Source organism: Bombina bombina, chromosome 7 (genome assembly GCF_027579735.1).
Source record: "Bombina bombina isolate aBomBom1 chromosome 7, aBomBom1.pri, whole genome shotgun sequence".
In the NCBI taxonomy this organism is placed as follows: Eukaryota; Metazoa; Chordata; class Amphibia; order Anura; family Bombinatoridae; genus Bombina; species Bombina bombina.
Window position 1 is genome coordinate 513,697,430 of NC_069505.1, and position 20,717 is coordinate 513,718,146.

Below are 20,717 nucleotides of genomic sequence, written 5' to 3' on the forward strand. Positions count from 1 at the left end.
ACCCTAAGGAAACAGGAAGAAGCTTAGCGCAGGTGAAGGTAATAAACTGAGTATAGTTCAGAAGTCATTTCTGAGCGCACTAAGCTGACCGTGTTAAATTTAAAGTAACAACATTAAAAGTTCACAATCTTTAAAAGTGCCCAGAAGTGCAACAAATGGCTAAAATAAGGTGTATGGGGTACAAATATATGTCCCAGAATTAAATGGTGTTCCTGCACAAGCATTGCATTTAGGAAACTCATAAGGAGTTTGACTGATGACGCTGCCTATTTAAAGGGATATGAAACCCGAAATTCCATTTTACTTCTATTATCAAATCTGCTTCATTCTCTTGGTATCATCTGTTGAACGAGCAGCAATGCACTCTGGGAGCTAGCTGAACACTTATGGTAAGCCAAAGAGAAGATGCAAATATGTGCAGCTACCAATCAGCAGCTGACTCCCAGTAGTGCATTGCTGCTCCTTAGCCTACCTAGCTATGCTTTTCAACAAAGGCTAAAAAACAAGCTAGATTATAGAAGTAAATTGAAATCTGTCTCTTTAAGAACAAAAGAATTGCAGCAACAGAATGATCTTTTAATAACTGTGCATACTGAACTAACCATCAATTAGCAGAACATGAACTCAAGCAGGAAGAGGAGGGGTTTAGTTACGGCTATGTAGAATTCTGGGACATTTTTCTACCTACTGCAATAGTCAGAGACCAATAAAAGCTCTATGATGTGGTGAGAGACAATGGGGCCTATTTATCAAAGGTCTTGTGGACCTGATCCGACAGTGAGGATCAGGTCCGCAAGACCTCGCTGAATGCGGAGAGCAATACGCTCGCCGTATTCAGCATTGCACCAACAGCTCACGAGAGGGCCGCCAGCAGGGAGGTGTCAATCAACCCGATCGTACTCGTTCGGGTTGATTTCTGGCGATTCCTGTCCGCCTCATCAGAGCAGGCGGACAGGGTTATCTTAAGACTCGCCGGAAACACGGGCTCACAAGCTCCGTTCGGAGCTTGATAAATGGGCCCCAATGTGTTTGCAGGAAATCCAACATACAAGGTAAGAAAGCAAACAGTTTATTTGTATCTCTAAATGATTTAAAGGGATAGTCTACTCCAGAATTTTTATTGTTTAAAAGATAGATACCTTCAATATCAACTTGAACTTCTTCCTCTTTGATCCGGACATACGACTCTTCTCCCACAACAACTTTTGAGACAAGCGAAGGTTCCAAATGATCATATTCTGTAAAACATATACCAAGGTTACTCGGGTTTTTATAGCACATATTAGGGGAGGGGAATCAATTATTTAATAAAAAAAAACATTTTTATTTAAATCATTTTTTTCCCTGAATAAAATGCTTTTTGAGGAGAAATCTATCTAAAGATTGTTTCTGTTTACAATACACTATAAACTACATTATTTTGTAAATTAATTCCAGTAATCCATTCACAATATTATGCTCTCCCATAGGTTTCTGTCAGATTATTTTGGGCAATTTTTCTATCTTGACGATATTATCACAAATGATTGGTTTAGTTGTTCTCATAACTGTAAATTTGTAAACTTCTTCACAGCAAAAACAGAATTTATGTTTACCTGATAAATTACTTTCTCCAACGGTGTGTCCGGTCCACGGCGTCATCCTTACTTGTGGGATATTCTCTTCCCCAACAGGAAATGGCAAAGAGCCCAGCAAAGCTGGTCACATGATCCCTCCTAGGCTCCGCCTTCCCCAGTCATTCGACCGACGTAAAGGAGGAATATTTGCATAGGAGAAATCATATGATACCGTGGTGACTGTAGTTAAAGAAAATAAATTATCAGACCTGATTAAAAAACCAGGGCGGGCCGTGGACCGGACACACCGTTGGAGAAAGTAATTTATCAGGTAAACATAAATTCTGTTTTCTCCAACATAGGTGTGTCCGGTCCACGGCGTCATCCTTACTTGTGGGAACCAATACCAAAGCTTTAGGACACGGATGAAGGGAGGGAGCAAATCAGGTCACCTAAATGGAAGGCACCACGGTTTGCAAAACCTTTCTCCCAAAAATAGCCTCAGAAGAAGCAAAAGTATCAAACTTGTAAAATTTGGTAAAAGTGTGCAGTGAAGACCAAGTCGCTGCCTTACATATCTGATCAACAGAAGCCTCGTTCTTGAAGGCCCATGTGGAAGCCACAGCCCTAGTGGAATGAGCTGTGATTCTTTCAGGAGGCTGCCGTCCGGCAGTCTCATAAGCCAATCTGATGATGCTTTTAATCCAAAAAGAGAGAGAGGTAGAAGTTGCTTTTTGACCTCTCCTTTTACCAGAATAAACAACAAACAAGGAAGATGTTTGTCTAAAATCCTTTGTAGCATCTAAATAGAATTTTAGAGCGCGAACAACATCCAAATTGTGCAACAAACGTTCCTTCTTTGAAACTGGATTCGGACACAAAGAAGGCACGACAATCTCCTGGTTAATGTTTTTGTTAGAAACAACTTTCGGAAGAAAACCAGGTTTAGTACGTAAAACCACCTTATCTGCATGGAACACCAGATAAGGAGGAGAACACTGCAGAGCAGATAATTCTGAAACTCTTCTAGCAGAAGAAATTGCAACCAAAAACAAAACTTTCCAAGATAATAACTTAATATCAACGGAATGTAAGGGTTCAAACGGAACCCCCTGAAGAACTGAAAGAACTAAATTGAGACTCCAAGGAGGAGTCAAAGGTTTGTAAACAGGCCTGATTCTAACCAGAGCCTGAACAAAGGCTTGAACATCTGGCACAGCTGCCAGCTTTTTGTGAAGTAACACAGACAAGGCAGAAATCTGTCCCTTCAAGGAACTTGCAGATAATCCTTTCTCCAATCCTTCTTGAAGAAAGGATAGAATCTTAGGAATTTTTACCTTGTCCCAAGGGAATCCTTTAGATTCACACCAACAGATATATTTTTTCCATATTTTGTGGTAAATTTTTCTAGTTACAGGCTTTCTGGCCTGAACAAGAGTATCAATAACAGAATCTGAGAACCCTCGCTTTGATAAGATCAAGCGTTCAATCTCCAAGCAGTCAGTTGGAGTGAGACCAGATTCGGATGTTCGAACGGACCTTGAACAAGAAGGTCTCGTCTCAAAGGTAGCTTCCATGGTGGAGCCGATGACATATTCACCAGGTCTGCATACCAAGTCCTGCGTGGCCACGCAGGAGCTATCAAGATCACCGATGCCCTCTCCTGATTGATCCTGGCTACCAGCCTGGGGATGAGAGGAAACGGCGGGAAAACATAAGCTAGTTTGAAGGTCCAAGGTGCTACTAGTGCATCTACTAGAGTCGCCTTGGGATCCCTGGATCTGGACCCGTAGCAAGGAACCTTGAAGTTCTGACGAGAGGCCATCAGATCCATGTCTGGAATGCCCCACAGTTGAGTAATGTGGGCAAAGATTTCCGGACGGAGTTCCCACTCCCCCGGATGTAATGTCTGACGACTCAGAAAATCCGCTTCCCAATTTTCCACTCCTGGGATGTGGATTGCAGACAAGTGGCAGGAGTGAGTCTCCGCCCATTGAATGATTTTGGTCACTTCTTCCATCGCCAGGGAACTCCTTGTTCCCCCCTGATGGTTGATGTACGCAACAGTCGTCATGTTGTCTGATTGAAACCGTATGAACTTGGCCTTTGCTAGCTGAGGCCAAGCCTTGAGAGCATTGAGTATCGCTCTCAGTTCCAGAATATTTATCGGTAGAAGAGATTCTTCCCGAGACCAAAGACCCTGAGCTTTCAGGGGTCCCCAGACCGCGCCCCAGCCCATCAGACTGGCGTCGGTCGTGACAATGACCCACTCTGGTCTGCGGAAGCTCATCCCCTGTGACAGGTTGTCCAGGGACAGCCACCAACGGAGTGAATCTCTGGTCCTCTGATTTACTTGTATCGTCGGAGACAAGTCTGTATAGTCCCCATTCCACTGACTGAGCATGCACAGTTGTAATGGTCTTAGATGAATGCGCGCAAAAGGAACTATGTCCATTGCCGCTACCATCAAACCTATTACTTCCATGCACTGCGCTATGGAAGGAAGAGGAACGGAATGAAGTATTTGACAAGAGTTTAGAAGTTTTGTTTTTCTGGCCTCTGTCAGAAAAATCCTCATTTCTAAGGAGTCTATTATTGTTCCCAAGAAGGGAACCCTCGTTGACGGAGATAGAGAACTCTTTTCTACGTTCTCTTTCCATCCGTGAGATCTGAGAAAGGCCAGGACAATGTCCGTGTGAGCCTTTGCTAGAGGAAGGGACGACGCTTGAATCAGAATGTCGTCCAAGTAAGGTACTACTGCAATGCCCCTTGGTCTTAGCACCGCTAGAAGGGACCCTAGTACCTTTGTGAAAATCCTTGGAGCAGTGGCTAATCCGAACGGAAGTGCCACGAACTGGTAATGCTTGTCCAGGAATGCGAACCTTAGGAACCGATGATGTTCCTTGTGGATAGGAATATGTAGATACGCATCCTTTAAATCCACCGTGGTCATGAATTGACCTTCCTGGATGGAAGGAAGAATTGTTCGAATGGTTTCCATTTTGAACGATGGAACCTTGAGAAACTTGTTTAGGATCTTGAGATCTAAGATTGGTCTGAACGTTCCCTCTTTTTTGGGAACTACGAACAGATTGGAGTAGAACCCCATCCCTTGTTCTCCTAATGGAACAGGATGAATCACTCCCATTTTTAACAGGTCTTCTACACAATGTAAGAATGCCTGTTTTTTTATGTGGTCTGAAGACAATTGAGACCTGTGGAACCTCCCCCTTGGGGGAAGCCCTTTGAATTCCAGAAGATAACCTTGGGAGACTATTTCTAGCGCCCAAGGATCCAGAACATCTCTTGCCCAAGCCTGAGCGAAGAGAGAGAGTCTGCCCCCCACCAGATCCGGTCCCGGATCGGGGGCCAACATCTCATGCTGTCTTGGTAGCAGTGGCAGGTTTCTTGGCCTGCTTTCCCTTGTTCCAGCCTTGCATTGGTCTCCAGGCTGGCTTGGCTTGAGAAGTATTACCCTCTTGCTTAGAGGACGTAGCACTTGGGGCTGGTCCGTTTCTACGAAAGGGACGAAAATTAGGTTTATTTTTGGCCTTGAAAGACCTATCCTGAGGAAGGGCGTGGCCCTTGCCCCCAGTGATATCAGAGATAATCTCTTTCAAGTCAGGGCCAAACAGCGTTTTCCCCTTGAAAGGAATGTTAAGCAATTTGTTCTTGGAAGACGCATCCGCTGACCAAGATTTTAACCAAAGCGCTCTGCGCGCCACAATAGCAAACCCAGAATTTTTCGCCGCTAACCTAGCCAATTGCAAAGTGGCGTCTAGGGTGAAAGAATTAGCCAATTTGAGAGCACGGATTCTGTCCATAATCTCCTCATAAGAAGGAGAATTACTAGTGATCGCCTTTTCTAGCTCATCGAACCAGAAACACGCGGCTGTAGTGACAGGGACAATGCATGAAATTGGTTGTAGAAGGTAACCTTGCTGAACAAACATCTTTTTAAGCAAACCTTCTAATTTTTTATCCATAGGATCTTTGAAAGCACAACTATCTTCTATGGGTATAGTGGTGCATTTGTTTAGAGTAGAAACCGCCCCCTCGACCTTGGGGACTGTCTGCCATAAGTCCTTTCTGGGGTCGACCATAGGAAACAATTTTTTAAATATGGGGGGAGGGACGAAAGGTATACCGGGCCTTTCCCATTCTTTATTTACAATGTCCGCCACCCGCTTGGGTATAGGAAAAGCTTTGGGGGGCCCCGGGACCTCTAGGAACTTGTCCATTTTACATAGTTTCTCTGGGATGACCAAATTCTCACAATCATCCAGAGTGGATAACACCTCCTTAAGCAGAGCGCGGAGATGTTCCAACTTAAATTTAAATGTAATCACATCAGGTTCAGCTTGTTGAGAAATTTTCCCTGAATCTGAAATTTCTCCCTCAGACAAAACCTCCCTGGCCCCCTCAGACTGGTGTAGGGGCCCTTCAGAAACAATATCATCAGCGTCCTCATGCTCTTCAGTATTTTCTAAAACAGAGCAGTCGCGCTTATATAAATCGATTTAGCCCAGAAAATGTCTACAGTCTTAAAAAGCCCTTGTGAAGCCCTTATTTACTGTCTGTAATAAAATGGCTTACCGGATCCCATAGGGAAAATGACAGCTTCCAGCATTACATCGTCTTGTTAGAATGTGTCATACCTCAAGCAGCAAAAGGTCTGCTCACTGTTCCCCCAACTGAAGTTAATTCCTCTCAACAGTCCTGTGTGGAACAGCCATCGATTTTAGTAACGGTTGCTAAAATCATTTTCCTCTTACAAACAGAAATCTTCATCTCTTTTCTGTTTCAGAGTAAATAGTACATACCAGCACTATTTTAAAATAACAAACTCTTGATTGAATAATAAAAACTACAGTTAAACACTAAAAAACTCTAAGCCATCTCCGTGGAGATGTTGCCTGTACAACGGCAAAGAGAATGACTGGGGAAGGCGGAGCCTAGGAGGGATCATGTGACCAGCTTTGCTGGGCTCTTTGCCATTTCCTGTTGGGGAAGAGAATATCCCACAAGTAAGGATGACGCCGTGGACCGGACACACCTATGTTGGAGAAATGTTATAAAACAAACATACAAAGTTGAGAAATAGACGTTAAAGTGACATAATAATTAAAGAAAACTTTTGGGTTTCAGACAGAAGTAAATTTGAAAATTGTATGCTCTGTTATCAAATTTGCTTCATTCTCTTGGTATCCTTTGTTGAATGAGAGCAATGTCCTACTGGGGCCTAGCTGAACATATTGGGTGAGAAAGTGACAAGCAGCTAGCTCACAGTAGTGTATTACTTCTGAGCCTACCTATGCATGCTTTTCAACAATGGCTACCAAGAGAATGAAGCAAATTAGATAAAATAAGTAAAATGGAAAATTGCATGTTCTTTCTGAATCTTGAAAGTTTAATTTTGACTTTAATGTCCCTTTAATGCCATTTTCCCCCTGTAAATCTATGTACACAGAATCAACCCCTTACTAAGTTTCAAGAAGCTCACTGAATAGAAGATTGTTTGGAGTGGAATAGATCTGCACAAGGACCTAAGTGTGAGGAGGGAGGGGCAAGCATTACAAATTAAATATCATTTTATTGTTTTAGTTAAATACAACTGTTTCAATTATTATTAAGGTAATCATCATTTGTCTCCTTCCAATAAAGTACTGCTGAAAAAGTGATCAAATATGAACGATTAACCTATTAAACTGGAGATAGTTCACCTTCTAATACTTTCATTCATTTCAATGATCTATTTATGCATATCTAATGATATATAACCAAATCAGTAATGGTCTGAGATAGTTATTATTCTAAAAATAAAAACCATGATTTAAATCAATGTCAATCAGTTTTTCTGACAAGTGATTTAAATCAAATCCAACATGGCGCATATACTTTAGAACAAGACCAGTTTATAATTGTCAATAAATAAATATCTTCTCACTCAGTTTAGAACCAGCACTGAGCCGTAGGTTAGATCATATATACATCTCCAGCAACAACTATTTAAATCACATAGCTGTGACCAAACAAATCCCTGTATACCAAATTGACTAAACAGAGGTTTGGTGCTCGGGGACAAAAAAATATAGAATTTAAAAAAGAAAAAAAGAGCTACCAAAGTGCTCTAATTTACCCTGTACAGCACTCGGCCATCCAATAAACAAAGGGTATAAGGAAAGAATTATTGCACATAGTATCCAAATATGTATTAAAAACCTAGTACAGTAATAAATCATTCCTATAGTCCCTAAATAATTAGATCAGGCTGGTAGCTAAAAAACAAACAACTTCCAAAAAGTACAAAAGTTCCTTATGCTTGATCCATGGTATTCTAATTATTATCAGAGTCCATGCTGCTCACTCAGATTGCACACAAGTAGACAATATCCCTCTGAAAGGACCAACTAGTTGCAGCCAGATACAGTTATTAATCTATCATAAACTTTTAATAAGAAACATCCACCATAGATAGTCCTCCTAGGCCACTCTTCCTGCGGCAACCCCCCCTCCCACGCACACACAAATAGGTACAATAAAATGTTCTATACAGGGAGTGCAGAATTATTAGACAAATGAGTATTTTGACCACATCATCCTCTTTATGCATGTTGTCTTACTACAAGCTGTATAGGCTCGAAAGCCTACTACCAATTAAGCATATTAGGTGATGTGCATCTCTGTAATGAGAAGGGGTGTGGTCTAATGACATCAACACCCTATATCAGGTGTGCATAATTATTAGGCAACTTCCTTTCCTTTGGCAAAATGGGTCAAAAGAAGGACTTGACAGGCTCAGAAAAGTAAAAAATAGTGAGATATCTTGAAGAGGGATGCAGCACTCTTAAAATTGCAAAGCTTCTGAAGCGTGATCATCGAACAATCAAGCGTTTCATTCAAAATAGTCAACAGGGTCGCAAGAAGCGTGTGGAAAAACCAAGGCGCAAAATAACTGCCCATGAACTGAGAAAAGTCAAGCGTGCAGCTGCCAAGATGCCACTTGCCACCAGTTTGGCCATATTTCAGAGCTGCAACATCACTGGAGTGCCCAAAAGCACAAGGTGTGCAATACTCAGAGACATGGCCAAGGTAAGAAAGGCTGAAAGACGACCACCACTGAACAAGACACACAAGCTGAAACGTCAAGACTGGGCCAAGAAATATCTCAAGACTGATTTTTCTAAGGTTTTATGGACTGATGAAATGAGAGTGAGTCTTGATGGGCCAGATGGATGGGCCCGTGGCTGGATTGGTAAAGGGCAGAGAGCTCCAGTCCGACTCAGACGCCAGCAAGGTGGAGGTGGAGTACTGGTTTGGGCTGGTATCATCAAAGATGAGCTTGTGGGGCCTTTTCGGGTTGAGGATGGAGTCAAGCTCAACTCCCAGTCCTACTGCCAGTTTCTGGAAGACACCTTCTTCAAGCAGTGGTACAGGAAGAAGTCTGCATCCTTCAAGAAAAACGTGATTTTCATGCAGGACAATGCTCCATCACACGCGTCCAAGTACTCCACAGCGTGGCTGGCAAGAAAGGGTATTAAAGAAGAAAATCTAATGACATGGCCTCCTTGTGCACCTGATCTGAACCCCATTGAGAACCTGTGGTCCATCATCAAATGTGAGATTTACAAGGAGGGAAAACAGTACACCTCTCTGAACAGTGTCTGGGAGGCTGTGGTTGCTGCTGCACGCAATGTTGATGGTGAACAGATCAAAACACTGACAGAATCCATGGATGGCAGGCTTTTGAGTGTCCTTGCAAAGAAAGGTGGCTATATTGGTCACTGATTTGTTTTTGTTTTGTTTTTGAATGTCAGAAATGTATATTTGTGAATGTTGAGATGTTATATTGGTTTCACTGGTAAAAATAAATAATTGAAATGGGTATATATTTGTTTTTTGTTAAGTTGCCTAATAATTATGCACAGTAATAGTCACCTGCACACACAGATATCCCCCTAAAATAGCTAAAACTAAAAACAAACTAAAAACTACTTCCAAAAATATTCAGCTTTGATATTAATGAGTTTTTTGGGTTCATTGAGAACATGGTTGTTGTTCAATAATAAAATTAATCCTCAAAAATACAACTTGCCTAATAATTCTGCACTCCCTGTAGTCCTGTTTATTTTGGGAGTAATAGGACAGAGAAAGTCATATCATATGCATCTCTCAATTAGGTCAGTGCTATAAGGACATTTTCAGAGGGCTTAAACTGACTACCCCTCCTGCTTCATTGAGTTTGTAGTGATGCGCGTTTCACCTATTACTGTGACGCTAGAGCCAGGAAGAAGCACAGAATCAAAGTAATTGGTGAAATGTGCATCGCTATGAAACTCACAAATCCACCTGGGTGGAATGGATTGTGTATTAGGAAACAGTCTTTAACAGGGCATAGGATGAAGAACATATAGCATAAATATTTTATTTACTTAAAGGGACAGTTTACACCAAAATTTGTATTGTTTAAAAAGATAATCATTTTATTACCCATTCCCCAGTTTTGCAAAACCAACACAGTTATATTAATATACTTTTTACCTCTGTGATTATCTTGTATCTAAGTCTCTGCAGACTGCCCCCTTATCTCAGTTCTTTTGACAGACTTGCATTTTAGCCAATCAGTCTCCTCTCATAAGTAACTACACAGGCGTGAACAGAATTTTATCTATATGGCACACATGAACTAATGCCCTCTAGCTGTGAAAAATGTAAACTGCATTCAGATAAGGGCTTAGAAATTAGCATATGAGCCTGCCTAGGTTTAGCTTTAAACAAAAAATACCAAGACAACAAAGCAAATTTGATGATAAAAGTAAATTGAAAAGCTCTTTAAAATGACATGCCCTATCTGAATCATGAAATTCCGACTACCATAACACCACCACTTATATTCTAGCACTGCTTGTGCTGCAACCATGCTCCAACACTTGTATAATATTTTGTTAGTACTACTACTTATTCCCGAGTCCTGCTGTAGAAATTAAAGGAACATGAAACTATGGTTTTTCCTTCATGATTTAGATAGGAGCATGCAATTTACTTCTATTGTCTAATTTGCTTAGTTCCCTTGGTATTCTTTGTTCAAGGGACAGTTTTCCCTAAAATGTCTCCCCTTTTATTTGTTCCTAATGATCCATTTTACCTGCAGGAGGGTATTAAACCATTTACAAATCGCTCATTCACCTTTATATCATCACTTGAAATAGCTGTTTTTGCTTGGTATCCCCACCCATACTGAAAGCTTCCATACTTAAAGGGACATAAAACCCATTTTTTATTTATTTCATGATTCAGACAGAGCATGTGATTTTAAAAAAACTTCCCAATTTACTTCTATTATCTAAATTGTTTTGTTTTTGTTATCCTTTGTTGAAAAGGGTAACTAGGTAGGCTCAAAAGCTGCTGATTGGTGGCTGCACATATACCCCTCATGTTATTGGTTCAACCAATGCATTAACTAGCTCACATTAGCTTCTTCAGCAAAGGATACCAAAAGAATGAAGCAAATTAGACAGTAATTTGGCTTTGTCCACGTTAAATGAAACATACGTCGTAAAAACATAATTTATGTAAGAACTTACCTGATAAATTCATTTCTTTCATATTAGCAAGAGTCCATGAGCTAGTGACGTATGGGATAATGACTACCCAAGATGTGGATCTTTCTACGCAAGAGTCACTAGAGAGGGAGTGATAAAATAAAGACAGCCAATTCCTGCTGAGATAATCCACACCCAAAATAAAGTTTAATGAAAAACATAAGCAGAAGATTCAAACTGAAACCACTGCCTGAAGTACTTTTCTACCAAAAACTGCTTCAGAAGAAGAAAATACATCAAAATGGTAGAATTTAGTAAAAGTATGCAAAGAGGACCAAGTTGCTGCTTTGCAAATCTGATCAACCGAAGATTCATTCCTAAACGCCCAGGAAGTAGAAACTGACCTAGTAGAATGAGCTGTAATCCTTTGAGGCAGAGTTTTACCCGACTCAACATAGGCATGATGAATTAAAGATTTCAACCAAGATGCCAAAGAAATGGCAGAAGCTTTCTGGCCTTTTCTAGAACCGGAAAAGATAACAAATAGACTAGAAGTCTTTCGAAAAGACTTAGTAGCTTCAACATAATATTTCAAAGCTCTAACAACATCCAAAGAATGCAACGATTTCTCCTTAGAATTCTTAGGATTAGGACATAATGAAGGAACCACAATTTCTCTACTAATGTTGTTGGAATTCACAACCTTAGGTAAAAATTCAAAAGAAGTTCGCAACACCGCCTTATCCTGATGAAAAATCAGAAAAGGAGACTCACAAGAAAGAGCAGATAATTCAGAGACTCTTCTGGCAGAAGAGATCGCCAAAAGGAACAAAACTTTCCAAGAAAGTAATTTAATGTCCAATGAAAGCATGGGTTCAAAAGGAGGAGCTTGAAGAGCCCCCAGAACCAAATTCAAACTCCAAGGAGGAGAAATTGACTTAATGACAGGTTTTATACGAACCAAAGCTTGTACAAAACAATGAATATCAGGAAGATTAGCAATCTTTCTGTGAAAAAGAACAGAAAGAGCAGAGATTTGTCCTTTCAAGGAACTTGCGGACAAACCTTTATCTAAACCATCCTGAAGAAACTGTAAAATTCTCGGAATTCTAAAAGAATGCCAAGAAAAATGATGAGAAAGACACCAAGAAATATAAGTCTTCCAGACTCTATAATATATCTCTCTAGATACAGATTTACGAGCCTGTAACATAGTATTAATCACAGAGTCAGAGAAACCTCTTTGACCAAGAATCAAGCGTTCAATCTCCATACCTTTAAATTTAAGGATTTGAGATCCTGATGGAAAAAAGGACCTTGCGACAGAAGGTCTGGTCTTAACGGAAGAGTCCACGGTTGGCAAGAGGCCATCCGGACAAGATCCGCATACCAAAACCTGTGAGGCCATGCCGGAGCTACCAGCAGAACAAACGAGCATTCCTTCAGAATCTTGGAGATTACTCTTGGAAGAAGAACTAGAGGCGGAAAGATATAGGCAGGATGATACTTCCAAGGAAGTGATAATGCATCCACTGCCTCCGCCTGAGGATCCCGGGATCTGGACAGATACCTGGGAAGTTTCTTGTTTAGATGAGACGCCATCAGATCTATTTCTGGAAGTTCCCACATTTGAACAATCTGAAGAAATACCTCTGGGTGAAGAGACCATTCGCCCGGATGCAACGTTTGGCGACTGAGATAATCCGCTTCCCAATTGTCTATACCTGGGATATGAACCGCAGAGATTAGACAGGAGCTGGATTCCGCCCAAACCAGAATTCGAGATACTTCTTTCATAGCCAGAGGACTGTGAGTCCCTCCTTGATGATTGATGTATGCCACAGTTGTGACATTGTCTGTCTGAAAACAAATGAACGATTCTCTCTTCAGAAGAGGCCAAGACTGAAGAGCTCTGAAAATTGCACGGAGTTCCAAAATATTGATCGGTAATCTCACCTCCTGAGATTCCCAAACTCCTTGTGCCGTCAGAGATCCCCACACAGCTCCCCAACCTGTAAGACTTGCATCTGTTGAAATTACAGTCCAGGTCGGAAGAACAAAAGAAGCCCCCTGAATTAGACGATGGTGATCTGTCCACCACGTCAGAGAGTGTCGTATAATCGGTTTTAAAGATATTAATTGAGATATCTTTGTATAATCCCTGCACCATTGATTCAGCATACAGAGCTGAAGAGGTCGCATGTGAAAACGAGCAAAGGGGATCGCGTCCGATGCAGCAGTCATAAGACCTAGAATTTCCATGCATAAGGCTACCGAAGGGAATGATTGTGACTGAAGGTTTCGACAAGCTGAAATCAATTTTAGACGTCTCTTGTCTGTCAAAGACAGAGTCATGGACACTGAATCTATCTGGAAACCCAGAAAGGTTACCCTTGTCTGAGGAATCAATGAACTTTTTAGTGAATTGATCCTCCAACCATGATCTTGAAGAAACAACACAAGTCGATTCGTATGAGATTCTGCTAAATGTAAAGACTGAGCAAGTACCAAGATATCGTCCAAATAAGGAAATACCACAATACCCTGTTCTCTGATTACAGACAGAAGGGCACCGAGAACCTTTGTAAAAATTCTTGGGGCTGTAGCTAGGCCAAACGGCAGAGCCACAAACTGGTAATGCTTGTCCAGGAAAGAGAATCTCAGGAACTGATAGTGATCTGGATGAATCGGAATATGTAGATATTATCTATTGTGGACATATAATGCCCTTGCTGAACAAAAGGCAAGATAGTCCTTACAGTTACCATTTTGAATATTGGTATCCTTACATAACGATTCAATATTTTTAGATCCAGAACTGGTCTGAAGGAATTCTCCTTCTTTGGTACAATGAAGAGATTCGAATAAAACCCCAGTCCCTGTTCCAGAACTGGAACTGGCATAATTACTCCAGCCAACTCTAGATCTGAAACACATTTCAGAAATGCTTGAGCTTTCACTGGATTTACTGGGACACGGGAAAGAAAAAATCTCTTTGCAGGTGGTCTTATCTTGAAACCAATTCTGTACCCTTCTGAAACAATGTTCTGAATCCAAAGATTGTGAACAGAATTGATCCAAATTTCTTTGAAAAAATGTAACCTGCCCCCTACCAGCTGAGCTGGAATGAGGGCCGCACCTTCATGTGGACTTAGAAGCTGGCTTTGCTTTTCTAGAAGGCTTGGATTTATTCCAGACTGGAGATGGTTTCCAAACTGAAACTGCTCCTGAGGAAGAAGGATCAGGCTTTTGTTCTTTGTTGAAACGAAAGGAACGAAAACGATTATTAGCCCTGTTTTTACCTTTAGATTTTTTATCCTGTGGTAAAAAAGTTCCTTTCCCACCAGTAACAGTTGAGATAATAGAATCCAACTGAGAACCAAATAATTTGTTACCCTGGAAAGAAATGGAAAGTAGAGTCGATTTAGAAGACATATCAGCATTCCAAGTTTTAAGCCATAAAGCTCTTCTAGCTAAAATAGCTAGAGACATAAACCTGACATCAACTCTGATAATATCAAAAATGGCATCACAGATAAAATTATTAGCATGTTGCAGAAGAATAATAATATTATGAGAATCATGATCTGTTACTTGTTGCTCTAAAGTTTCCAACCAAAAAGTTGAAGCTGCAGCAACATCAGCCAATGATATAGCAGGTCTAAGAAGATTACCTGAACACAGATAAGCTTTTCTTAGAAAGGATTCAATTTTCCTATCTAAAGGATCCTTAAACGAAGTACCATCTGACGTAGGAATAGTAGTACGTTTAGCAAGGGTAGAAATAGCCCCATCAACCTTAGGGATTTTGTCCCAAAATTCTAATCTATCAGACGGCACAGGATATAATTGCTTAAAACGTTTAGAAGGAGTAAATGAATTACCCAAATTATTCCATTCTCTGGAAATTACTTCAGAAATAGCACCAGGAACAGGAAAAACTTCTGGAATAACCACAGGAGATTTAAAGACCTTATCTAAACGTTTAGATTTAGTATCAAGAGGACCAGAATCCTCAATTTCTAAAGCAATTAGTACTTCTTTAAGCAAAGAACGAATAAATTCCATTTTAAATAAATATGAAGATTTATCAGCATCAACCTCTGAGACAGAATCCTCTGAACCAGAAGAGTCATTAGAATCAGAATGATGATGTTCATTTAAAAATTCATCTGTATAAAGAGAAGTTTTAAAAGATTTTTTATGTTTACTAGAAGGAGGAATAACAGACATAGCCTTCTTAATGGATTCAGAAACAAAATCTCTTATGTTATCAGGAACACTCTGGACCTTAGATGTTGATGGAACTGCAACAGGTAATGGTACATTACTAAAGGAAATATTATCTGCATTAACAAGTTTGTCATGACAATTAGTACAAACAACAGCTGGAGGAACAGCTACCGAAAGTTTACAGCAGATACACTTAGCTTTGGTAGTTCCAGCACTAGACAGCGATTTTCCTGAAGTATCTTCTGACTCAGATGCAACGTGAGACATCTTGCAATATGTAAGAGAAAAAACAACATATAAAGCAAAATTGATCAAATTCCTTAAATGATAGTTTCAGGAATGGGAAAAAATGCCAAGAAAACAAGCTTCTAGCAACCAGAAGCAATGAAAAATAAGACTTAAATAATGTGGAGACAAAACGCGACGCCCATATTTTTTAGCGCCAAATAAGACGCCCACATTATTTGGCGCCTAAATGCCTTTGGCGCCAAAAATGACGCCACATCCGGAACGCCGACATTTTTGCCGCAAAAGAACGTCAAAAAATGACGCAACTTCCGGCGACACGTATGACGCCGGAAAAAGATTTTTTGCGCCAAAAAAGTCCGCGCCAAGAATGACGCAATAAAATGAAGCATTTTCAGCCCCCGCGAGCCTAACAGCCCACAGGGAAAAGGTCAAATTTTTAAGGTAAGAAAAAAAGATTGATTCAATGCATTATCCCAAATATGAAACTGACTGTCTGAAAATAAGGAATGTTGAACATCCTGAGTCAAGGCAAATAAATGTTTGAATACATATATTTAGAACTTTATAAAAAAGTGCCCAACCATAGCTTAGAGTGTCACAGAAAATAAGACTTACTTACCCCAGGACACTCATCTACATGTTTGTAGAAAGCCAAACCAGTACTGAAACGAAAATCAGCAGAGGTAATGGTATATATAAGAGTATATCGTCGATCTGAAAAGGGAGGTAAGAGATGAATCTCTACGACCGATAACAGAGAACCTATGAAATAGACCCCGTAGAAGGAGATCATTGCATTCAAATAGGCAATACTCTCCTCACATCCCTCTGACATTCACTGCACGCTGAGAGGAAAACCGGGCTCCAACCTGCTGCGGAGCGCATATCAACGTAGAATCTAGCACAAACTTACTTCACCACCTCCATAGTTTTGTGGGTGTGGTGAGGGGTGTATTTATAGGCATTTTGAGGTTTGGGAAACTTTGCCCCTCCTGGTAGGAATGTATATCCCATACGTCACTAGCTCATGGACTCTTGCTAATTACATGAAAGAAATATGGTGTTAAGTCACCATTTGGGCAGAATCCTCAAACCTCCACTCGAGACATTGTTTCTGTTAGATTCTGTCTGTGTTATCAGACATAATCTAACAGCTTGTTGGTAAGAATCTGTGTTTGGTCAAGTGCTCATGTACAGTTGTGCTCATAAGTTTACATACCCTGGCAGAATTTATGATTTCTATGCCATTTTTCAGAGAACATGAATGATAACACAAAAACTTTTCTTTCACTCATGGTTAGTGTTTGGCTGAAGCCATATATTATCAATCAACTGTTTACTCTTTTTGAATTATAATGACAACAGAACCTACCCAAATGACCCTGATCAAAAGTTTACATACCCTGGTGATTTTGGAATGATAACATGCACATGAGTTGACACAAAGGGGTTTGAATGGTTATTAAAGGTAACCATCCTCACCTGTGATCCGTTTGCTTGTAATTAGTGTGTGTGTATAAAAACATAATTTATGCTTACCTGATAAATTTATTTCTCTTGTGGTGTATCCAGTCCACGGATCATCCATTACTTGTGGGATATTCTCATTCCCAACAGGAAGTTGCAAGAGGACACCCACAGCAGAGCTGTCAATATAGCTCCTCCCCTCACTACCATATCCAGTTATTCGACCGAAAACAAGCAGAGAAAGGAGAAACCATAGGGTGCAGTGGTGACTGTTGTTTAAAATTAAAAAATACCTGCCTTAAAATGACAGGGCGGGCCGTGGACTGGATACACCACAAGAGAAATACATTTATCAGGTAAGCATAAATTATGTTTTCTCTTGTAAGGTGTATCCAGTCCACGGATCATCCATTACTTGTGGGATACCAATACCAAAGCTAAAGTACACGGATGAAGGGAGGGACAAGGCAGGTACTTAAACGGAAGGTGCCACTGCCTGTAAAACCTTTCTCCCAAAAATAGCCTCCGAAGAAGCAAAAGTAACAAATTTGTAGAATTTTGAAAAAGTATGAAGCGAAGACCAAGTCGCCGCCTTGCAAATCTGTTCAACAGAAGCCTCATTTTTAAAGGCCCATGTGGAAGCCACAGCTCTAGTAGAATGAGCTGTAATCCTTTCTGGAGGCTGCTGGCCAGCAGTCTCATAGGCTAAGTGTATTATGCTTCTTAGCCAAAAAGAAAGAGACGTTGCCGAAGCCTTTTGACCTCTCCTCTGTCCAGAGTAGACAACAAACAAAGCAGATGTTTGACGAAAATCTTTAGTAGCTTGTAAGTAAAACTTTAAAGCACGAACCACGTCCAGATTGTGTAATAGACGCTCGTTCTTTGAAGAAGGATTAGGACACAAAGACGGAACAACAATCTCTTGATTGATATTCTTATTAGATACCACCTTAGGTAAAAACCCAGGTTTGGTACGCAGAACTACCTTATCTGCATGGAAGATCAGATAAGGAGAATCACATTGTAAGGCAGATAACTCGGAAACTCTACGAGCCGAGGAAATAGCTACCAAAAAAAGAACTTTCCAAGATAAAAGTTTGATATCTATGGAATGGAGAGGTTCAAACGGAACCCCCTGAAGAACTTTAAGAACCAAATTTAAGCTCCAAGGTGGAGCAACAGGTTTAAACACAGGCTTGATTCTAACTAAAGCCTGACAAAATGCCTGAACATCTGGGGCATCCGCCAGACGCTTGTGCAAAAGAATAGATAGCGCAGAAATCTGTGCCTTTAAGGAACTAGCTGACAATCCTTTCTCCAATCCTTCTTGGAGAAAAGATAATATCCTAGGAATCCTGACCTTACTCCATGAGTAGCCCTTAGATTTACACCAATAAAGATATTTACGCCATATTTTATGATAGATTTTCCTGGTGACCGGCTTCCGTGCCTGAATTAAGGTATCAATAACTGACTCGGAGAAACCACACTTTGATAAAATCAAGCGTTCAATCTCCAGGCAGTTAGCCTCAGAGAAATTAGATTTGGATGGTTGAAAGGACCTTGAAGTAGAAGGACCTGTCTCAGCGGCAGAGTCCATGGTGGAAAGGATGACATGTCCACCAGATCTGCATACCAAGTCCTGCGTGGCCACGCAGGTGCTATCAAGATCACCGATGCTCTCTCCTGCTTGATTTTGGCAATCAGACGAGGGAGCAGAGGAAACGGTGGAAACACATAAGCCAGGTTGAAGGACCAAGGCGCTGCCAGAGCATCTATCAGCGTTGCCTTGGGGTCCCTGGACCTGGATCCGTAACAAGGAAGCTTGGCGTTCTGGCGAGACGCCATGAGATCCAGTTCTGGTTCGCCCCAACGAAGAACCAATTGTGCAAACACCTCCGGATGGAGTTCCCACTCCCCCGGATGAAAAGTCTGTCGACTTAGAAAATCCGCCTCCCAGTTCTCTACACCTGGGATATGGATAGCTGATAGGTGGCAAGAGTGAATCTCTGCCCAGCGAATTATCTTTGAGACTTCTAACATCGCTAGGGAACTCCTTGTTCCCCCTTGATGGTTGATGTAAGCCACAGTCGTGATGTTGTCCGACTGAAATCTGATGAACCTCATTGTCGCTAGATGAGGCCAAGCCTGAAGAGCATTGAATATCGCTCTTAGTTCCAGAATGTTTATTGGAAGGAGTGACTCCTCCTAAGTCCACGATCCCTGAGCCTTCAGGGAGTTCCAGACTGCACCCCAACCTAGAAGGCTGGCATCTGTCGTTACAATTGTCCAATCTGGCCTGTGAAAGGTCATACCTTTGGACAGATGGGCCCGAGATAGCCACCAGAGAAGAGAATCCCTGGTCTCTTGGTCCAGATTCAGTAAAGGGGACAAATCTGTGTAATCCCCATTCCACTGACTGACCATGCATAGTTGCAGCGGTCTGAGATGTAGGCGTGCAAACGGCACTATGTCCATTGCCGCTACCATTAAGCCGATTACTTCCATGCACTGAGCCACCGAAGGGCGAGGAATGGAATAAAGAACACGGCAGGAATTTAGAAGTTTTGATAACCTGGACTCCGTCAGGTAGATTTTAATTTCTACAGAATCTATCAGAGTCCCTAGGAAGGAAACTCTTGTGAGGGGGGATAGAGAACTCTTTTTCTCGTTCACCTTCCACCCATGCGACCTCAGAAATGCCAACACTATGTCCGTATGAGACTTGGCAATTTGGAAGTTTGACGCCTGAATCAGGATGTCGTCTAAATAAGGAGCCACTGCTATGCCCCGTGGCCTTAGGACCGCCAGAAGCGACCCCAGAACCTTCGTAAAAATTCTTGGGGCTGTAGCTAACCCAAAGGGAAGAGCTACAAACTGGTAGTGCCTGTCTAGGAAGGCAAACCTGAGAAACCGATGATGATCTTTGTGTATCGGAATGTGCAGATAAGCATCCTTTAAATCCACTGTAGTCATGTATTGACCCTCCTGGATCATAGGTAGGATGGTACGAATAGTCTCCATCTTGAATGATGGAACTCTGAGGAATTTGTTTAAGATGTTTAGATCCAAAATTGGTCTGAAGGTTCCCTCTTTTTTGGGAACCACAAACAGATTTGAGTAAAATCCCTGTCCCTGTTCCTCCTTTGGGACTGGATGGATCACTCCCATAACTAGGAGGTCTTGTACACAGTGCAAGAATGCCTCTCTCTTTATCTGGTTTGCAGATAATTGTGAAAGGTGAAATCTCCCTTTTGGGGGGGAAGCCTTGAAGTCCAGAAGATATCCCTGGGATATAATTTCCAACGCCCAGGGATCCTGGACATCTCTTGCCCACGCCTGGGCGAAGAGCGAAAGTCTGCCCCCTACTAGATCTGTTACCGGATAGGGGGCCGTTCCTTCATGCTGTCTTAGAGGCAGCAGCAGGTTTTTTGGCCTGCTTACCCTTGTTCCAGGTCTGGTTAGGTCTCCAGACCGTCTTGGACTGAGCAAAAGTTCCCTCTTGTTTTGCATTAGAGGAAGTTGATGCCGCACTTGCCTTGAAGTTTCGAAAGGCACGAAAATTAGACTGTTTGGCCCTTGGTTTGGACTTATCCTGAGGAAGGGCATGACCTTTTCCTCCAGTGATATCAGCAATAATCTCCTTCAAACCAGGCCCGAATAGGGTCTG

At 41.4% G+C, this 20,717-nt stretch overlaps 1 protein-coding gene across 1 annotated transcript in view; it reads right to left on the reverse strand.

The window, feature by feature from the left end:
* The window catches only part of LOC128666928 (zinc finger protein ZFP2), a 298,618-nt gene that overhangs the window by 56,599 nt on the left and 221,302 nt on the right, over positions 1-20,717 (reverse strand). The window contains exon 10 of the mRNA XM_053721748.1: positions 1,140-1,238. Within this exon, the coding sequence (XP_053577723.1) occupies positions 1,140-1,238 (99 nt within the window). The remainder of the gene's footprint in view (positions 1-1,139; positions 1,239-20,717) is intronic.